This window comes from Nicotiana attenuata, unplaced genomic scaffold (genome assembly GCF_001879085.1).
Source record: "Nicotiana attenuata strain UT unplaced genomic scaffold, NIATTr2, whole genome shotgun sequence".
NCBI lineage: Eukaryota > Viridiplantae > Streptophyta > Magnoliopsida > Solanales > Solanaceae > Nicotiana > Nicotiana attenuata.
In genome coordinates this window covers 187,924-195,241 of record NW_017670511.1, presented here as the reverse complement: position 1 = coordinate 195,241, position 7,318 = coordinate 187,924, and the positions used below count along the sequence as shown (strand labels likewise).

The window sequence follows — 7,318 nt, the reverse complement described above, 5'->3', positions numbered from 1 at the left end:
TATTCATGAATACATGCGCGTACAACTAGACTGCCCTGATTTTTAGACGCTTTTTGCTGTTGTATTCATGAATACAGAAGCACGAATACAGTGAATACACTATCGTAATAACTGAATAGTAGTAAGTAATTATGTATATGATAGTAAGTTAATTGCAACTAAGTAATAGTGGTTTCTGAAAATTATTATTTTAGAGATCAAACAAATATATGTTTATGAAAAGAAAACAGATATTTATTTTATTTTATAGGGAGGAAAGGCTACCAAACCTACCAGAAAGAAGAAAAAAGAGAGAGTTCCTTGAATGAAAAGAGAGAGGAAGAATAGGGGAGTATAAGGGAAGTGGTCAGCCCTCGCGAGCTTAGAGGCTATCAAACAATTCGATACAGTTCAGTTTCAAAGGTTCAGTCTTTTCCTAGTCTCTTCTCATTTTCTGCTTCTTTTTTTAATCCAAATAGTAACAATTTTGCAAATTTCGCAATTGTTTAATCTTATGGATTTGTTGTTAGCAGTGGTTTACTGCCTTTAAATACCAACTTTTTTTTCCCTGAAAAAGTTTCAATTTTCATTTTTCTTGATGGGGTTTTTGTTATTTCTCTTTTGTTATCTGAAATTTGAACAAGTTGTATGTTGGGTCTCAACGAATATTGGAGTAATGAGCTCAACAAAATAAAAAATGATAGATAATATTTTCCGGAATGAAAAGCCATTTGTTAAAGATTGAAATAATGTTAGAATTTCACATAATGTTTTGATGATACTCCCTTTGTTCCAATTAATGTGAACCTATTTTCTTTTTGGTCCGTTTCAAAAAGAATGAACCCTTTCTAAATTTGGTAACAATTTAGGTTAAACTTACAATTCTACCCCTTAATGAGAAGCTTTTATAACCACAAAAATACTCTGGGCCCTTTTTTGACTTGTTTAGGACCACAAATTACAAAAGTTTTCATTTTTTCTTAAACTTCGTGCCCAGTCAAACAGGTTCACATAAATTAGAACGGAGGTAGTATTTGAGTAGTAATTGTCTCTTATCTTTGAGGGTAGGTCTATTTTGGTCTCTCAAATATAACCCTGAGCATATTTAGTCCCTTAAGTATGCTAAAGTGGAGCATCTTTAGTCTCACTAACACAATGTGTTCAAAAACTAACGGTGATACCCAACTCTGATTCATGAAGCAAATCTTCTACTCTAAAGCAAAACGTTTCCTCTCCTTTTATTGGATAACGCAAATTAGCATTTTAATTTCTCATTTTTAGATAATGTTTTCTAAAATTTTGACCTTGAAAATATCCCTTTCCGTGCCAGTTTTCAATGAGAAAATGACACTGTATAGCGCTGTAAAAATAATAGTCGAAATATATATATATATATATACACAAAAATTATACAAATTCTATATACTTTTTTGGCTACCAGATGTAAATAGTTTCTGACCCGGGCTAAAAGTGATAATACAACCTGGTTATTCGTTTGCTTCAATAATATGCCTAGAAATGATCCTCACAGCTCTATTTTTTCAAATTTAATCTTTTCGTTTTGAAAAAATCAACCAAAATTTTTAAAGGTATATATATATATATATATATATATATATATATATATATATATATATATATATTTTAATATATTTTTTCGGCTATTATTTTTACAGCGGCTATACAATGTCATTTTCTCATTGAAAACTGGCACAGAAGAGGATATTTTCAATGTCAAAATTTTAGAAGACATTATCTAAAAATGAGGAATTAAAGTGATAATTCGCGTTATCCAATAAAAGGAAAGGAAACGTTTTGCTTCAGAGCAGAAGATTTGGTTCATGAATCAGAGTTGGGTAACACCGTTAGTTTTTGAACACATTGTGTCAGTGAGACTAAAGGTGCTCCACTTTAGCATACTTAAGGGACTAAATATGCTCAGGGTTATATTTGAGGGACCAAAATAAACCTACCCTCAAGATAAGGGACAATATTAGTCAGAAACTCTAGTAAAGATTTATAATAATGTCTGGGTGTTGGTTGAAGAGAGCATTGATATGAGGTTAAGTGTTGACATAGTCGTGAAGAAATATGACTCCTGCCCATAAGTAAGAGGAGTCATTTTTACCTTCTGGTGGAAAAAGTATATCATTGAAGTATATTTTCTGGCAATCAAACACCAAAAAATGACTTATGTTCTAGAAAATATTTTCTCGTCGCATAGGCGATGCTACTACTTTAATATGAATGAATATTAGGGTGGAAGAAAGCACACAAGGCCAGCACATTCCTAATAGCCTCTGCGTTTGAAAAGTTAATCCCGTAGGTAGGCTATCAACTATTCCAGCGGAAAGGGCGAAGCTTATTTGTATATTTTCTTCTCGCTCTAACATCTAAAGGCCTGCAGGAACTTGACTTAAAGAAGACTGTATTGTTTTGTGGTTTCTCCACGTTACTTTGAAGGGGATGTAACTAGTAAAGTTGCTGCCATGTGACCTGGAGGTCACGGGTTCAAGCCATGGAAACAGCCTCTTGCAGAAAAGCAGGGTAAGTCTGCGTACAATAGACCCTTGTGGTCCGGTCCTTCCCTGGACCCCGCGTATAGCGGGAGCTTAGTGCACCGGGTTGCCCTTTTTACTTTGAAGGGACGTGGTTTCAAGTTTTGCAGCAAATTGCTTTCTCTATTTCCATCTCTAGAGGTTACTGGTTTAGCTCGTGCATTTATTTTAGGTATAGCTTAACAAGTTTTACTCTTCTTCTTCGTAACAAGAAATGAAAGTTATGTGTTCCTGTGGAATTTGCTTGACATTTGCTGGTTCTGATTTAACGGGAATTCAATCATTTTTCCCCAAGGTCAGCTAACTCTAATTTTTCTTTAGTGTTACCTATGCTAGTTGCCTTTTCACTTTAACCCTTGACCCTCTATGTCATTTCCTTGGTTCAACTGCTTGTCTTTCTATTTGACTGAGTAGGCGGGTAAACAATATGAACTTCCTGTGATTGATTTATCTGGCTCAGTGGCAGGATAGAGTTGGGGCTATACTTGCAATTCTTGTCAAGGCTTCTTTTCTGTATACTCTCTCACAATACAATCTCTTTGCCTTTTTACTTCATTGTACAAAATAGCGAAAATAATTACAACTGCAGAAGTCAACTTTAATTTTGAGTTCTGCTGTACAGACTTTGTTATTTGAAATACCATTATCAACTGGGAAGATGGAGATGGGCTCTGGAGAAGAGCGCGCTCACTGGAGCGTCTTTGATAAGGTTAAGACTATTCCTGCTACACCTGAAGCACTAATGGCTCAGATAAACAGTGCCATATCTGCCCTTGAGTATGCTCGTGCTGCAGCTTTGTTGCAGTCCCCATGTTCTCCAATCTCCAACAAGAAGAATTTATCAAGAAGTGCGAATCCAGCATATGATGCTCGAGGGGCAGATGAAGCTTATAGGGCAGGTTTAGCTGCCATGGCTGCTGGGAAGCCTGGAAAAGCTGTTGATTCTTTGAATGTTGCCCTTTCCAAATGCCCCCCCGAGAAGACTTGTGCTGTTGCTAAGATTCAATCGCTTATCTCAGTTATATCCAAACCTCAGAAGTCTTCCAAATGATCTGTTGCCACCTCTTCCATCTAACTTTTGGTATTACATATTGCAATTGTTCCTTCCATGAAACTACTTCTCGTGCATTTTTTCTTTTTCTTTGTTAGGTGTTTCTCCTTCATTACTTCAAAGTTGATGCGTTTGCACATACTTTTCCACAAACATAATCTTTTGTGCTGTGATCCAGGCGTCACTCGTCATTGGTTGGTCCAGTATGTTGGCCCCTGGAAGCTGTGGCAAAAGTAGGAGATGGTGGGTTGATTGGTCCAGTATGTTGGCCCCTGGAAGCTGTGGCAAAAGTAGGAGATGGTGGGTTGATTGGTCCAGTATGTTGGCCCCTGGAAGCTGTGCCAAAAGTAGGAGATGGTGGGTTGTTTGGTCCAGTTGTTTCCTCCTCTACTGCTTTATTGTACTTGATTGCATCTCCTGCACATGAGAATTCTGAACAAGTCACACCCTATGCTTAGCTACTGTCTGCTCATTGGTTTTGGAATGGGCATCAAAACGCTGGAGTATGAGACCACCTATCCATTTTTTCTTGTGAAGATTCAGTAGCATCTTCTCTTCAACTTCATTCTTTCTGTAATTTATGGCAATTGAGTAATAGTGTTTGGTTACCCTAAAAATTGGATAACAATTAAACTTACAATATGGTTTTAAGGATATGTGATTTCACCTAATACTAAACGTAAAGATAAGTGATGCAAATTGACAATAATATAAAGCAAACCAGCGTTTGGACGGAGCCCTCGAGCTCGGACTCCCTCGATCTAGTTATGCAAGAATAGTTAAAGGCACAATAAGCTGATGACTTTACAAAATGATTAGGATCCTTTTATATAGTAGAGGAATCCTCTTTAAGATACAATTCTAACTATGGAAGTAAATTCCATGATTAGCTAGATAATCGTCCTTGATTTGATTCGTTCCGAGATTTACGCCATGATCTCTGGCCAGTCACTGATATCTCGCCTTTCCATTACTACGTCTTGTTCGAAGTCTGTCACATTTGGTCTTGGTCGTTGTTGGCCTCGATCTCGGCAGGCACCTCGATCCTCGGACTCGATGCCTTGTTTTCGTGCTCTAATTTGATTCGGGCAATGCACAATATTTCTTTCAATAGATCATTCATGCGTATATGTTTTTCATTAGGGTTTGGGCAATCTACTAAGGGTGTACTGTAGGCCGGGCCTAGCCCGGTACCGCGAGCTAACGGGCCTAACGGGCCGATCCAAACGGTCCTAAAAGCCCACTGTGGGTCGGTCCTCTATGCTGAGACCACGAGCCCGGGATCGTTTAGCCCAGCACCGGCTGGCGGGCCTGGGCCGGTTCAAACGGGCCTAACGGGCCCAACGGCTATTTTTTAAATTTTTTTTGTTTTAAATAAAGGCCAACGGTTAGAAGTTTAAAAACTAGCCGTTGGCCTGCCAATTTAGCCGTTTGGCTTTTTAAAAAATAGCCATTTGGCCCCCAAACTTTGTTTTAACCCCAAACTTTTTATAATTACACTTTTTTCCTTTTCTCAACTATAAATATCCTCTCATTCTTTCATTTTTACTCACAAAATCATCAATCTCTCTCTAATTTTCTTCTATAATTGCTTACTTTATTATTGCAATTTGTGAAAATTTGTGAAGTTGGTGAATTGAAGTATTAAAGTCTTCAACGATATACAATTTTCAAGAAGTTGTTCGTCAATTTGGTAAACTCGTTCCAACTCTTAAGTTTTAATATTATAGTTTTGTTTGTTTTAGTTTGTATAATTATAATTAATATGGCCTTTTCTTTGAAAAAAATGTTTGGTGGTAAGGGAAAATCTAAAATTGGTAAATCTAGTCGCCAAGCTACTACCCCTCCCCCGGCTCCCCGACCCAGACCTGTTACCCGTCCTCCTCCACCTATTATTCTTGATAGTGATAACCCTTGTTTTCAATTTAGCGATAGTCAATTTTGCCATGATGTTGCACCAGGTCAATAATTAAATGATGAATATATGAATGCTCTTTATCCTAATGAAACTATTGATGAAAATGATGAGGAAAATGATGATTTAGATGAAACGCAACCGGATTTAGATGATACACCTACTAGTCATGTTGTTAACCCAACTGATAATAATCCAAATGATGCCCCGCCTACCCTCCTATAGTAACCCCTACTTTTAATAGACAACGTTCTAAACTCCCCGAAACATCTCTTGTTTGGCACTTTTTTACTCAACTAAGAGAACAAAATAAGGCTAAGTGTAAAACTTGTTGGGTCTTTGATGACTCATAAATATGCTGGAGACCGTAGCGGTACAGGTAGTTTGACTAGACACATAAAGACAAACCCTAGAGATAAAGCTAGATATCTTCAAATGAAAGCGCAGCTAGAGGGGAGAAGTGTAGGTACTGAGGTTAACCCTAGTACTGGGTTAAATCTAGTTCAACCGGGAATTAATACTGTTACCGGTGGCATTTTATATTACGATCCAAATAAAGATCGTGAAGAATTAGCAAAAATGGTTACTGTTATGTGCTTACCCTATAGTTTTCCTTCTAACCTCACTTTGTGCATTATATTAGAAAAGTTTTTAATCCTACTTATAAAGGATGGCCTCGCGCAACCGTAAAGAGCGATATTTATAAATATAAACATGAATATGAACAATATTTGCGGTATTTATTTACTCATATAGATTGTCGCATTGCTATTACCACTGATATTGGTAGAAGTGGTAATGACTATGATTATATTACTGTAGCCACTCATTGGATTGATGAGGAATGAAAAATGCAAAAACGCATTATTGCTTATAGAATAATTAATTCACGTCACACAGGTAAGTTTATTGGTAACACAGTTGCAGATATTTGTAGATATTTTGCATTAGAGAGAAAATAATGTCAATTTCTATGGATAATGCTTCTAGTAACACTAATGCTATAGGCTTGCTTACAACTACACTAAATCCTGCATTTAGTAATTGTTTCCATGTTAGATGTATTTGTCATATTTACCATTTAATCATCGGTGATGGTATGAGAATTTTAAATTTAGAAATTGAAAAGGTTAAAATGGCTCTTAATTGGCTTTTTTATTCAAACCGTAGAAGTAGACTTAGAGAATATTTTAAAAAATGTGATGAATTTGGCTTTAGAGAGAGAAAGGTTCCTAAAGCTTGTCCGACTAGATGGAATTACATGTACGAAAGTTTAGTTGTTGCATATGAATATAGAAACCCAATAAACGCAACGTTTAATGCTCGTGTTGGTGGTGAGGATGATGATGAAATCCTTACAAATCAAGATTGGACTAATGTTAAAATTCTTATAGATTTTTTAGAACAATTTTATATTGCTACAAATGAATTATCTGGGCAATATTATCCTACTATTTCAAACTCTTAGGTTTATATTGCAGCACTATGTGATTTGTTTGTTCAATTTTCAGAGGGTGGGGTAATTTATCAACTTGCTATTGATTCTATGAAAGAAAAGTTTAAAAAATATTTTTTCCCTATCCCCCCTATTTATGGTATTGCTGCCATGTTAAATCCTACCATGAAATTAGGAGGTCCTCACTTTTGGTATTCAAATATTTATAAGGCTTTAGATCTTTCAGATGAGGAATTTGCTACACTTGCAGATGCAAAAGCCTCAATTAAAATAAATGCTCAAACAATTTATAATGCTTATCAACTTGCCTTAGATCATGCTAGACCAAATGTTCCAACTCCTACTTCGTCTAGTTCGCA

General features: G+C 36.3%; 1 protein-coding gene across 5 annotated transcripts; it reads left to right on the top strand.

The window, feature by feature from the left end:
* Positions 1-264: 264 nt before the first annotated feature.
* Positions 265-4,242, top strand: LOC109240406. Of its 5 annotated transcripts, none has more exons than XM_019407040.1 (4): positions 265-402; positions 2,998-3,050; positions 3,160-3,618; positions 3,767-4,242. In XM_019407040.1, the coding sequence occupies exons 3-4, from the start codon at positions 3,488-3,490 to the stop codon at positions 4,044-4,046; spliced, it is 411 nt and encodes a 136-aa protein (XP_019262585.1). In that variant the 5' UTR covers positions 265-402; positions 2,998-3,050; positions 3,160-3,487; the 3' UTR covers positions 4,047-4,242. The 5 variants fall into 5 exon arrangements, with proteins under 5 accessions (XP_019262585.1, XP_019262588.1, XP_019262584.1 ...); XM_019407039.1 differs by lacking the exon at positions 265-402 and adding an exon at positions 2,530-2,832; XM_019407043.1 differs by lacking the exon at positions 2,998-3,050.
* Positions 4,243-7,318: the final 3,076 nt, after the last annotated feature.

Excerpts from the sequence above, each read along its gene's own strand:
- LOC109240406 (XM_019407040.1), top strand. The coding sequence starts at position 3,488 with ATGTTGCCCTTTCCAAATGCCCCCCCGAGAAGACTTGTGCTGTTGCTA. Across the intron at positions 3,619-3,766 it reads CCTCTTCCATCTAACTTTTG|GCGTCACTCGTCATTGGTTG; the intron begins GTATTACATATT and ends GCTGTGATCCAG.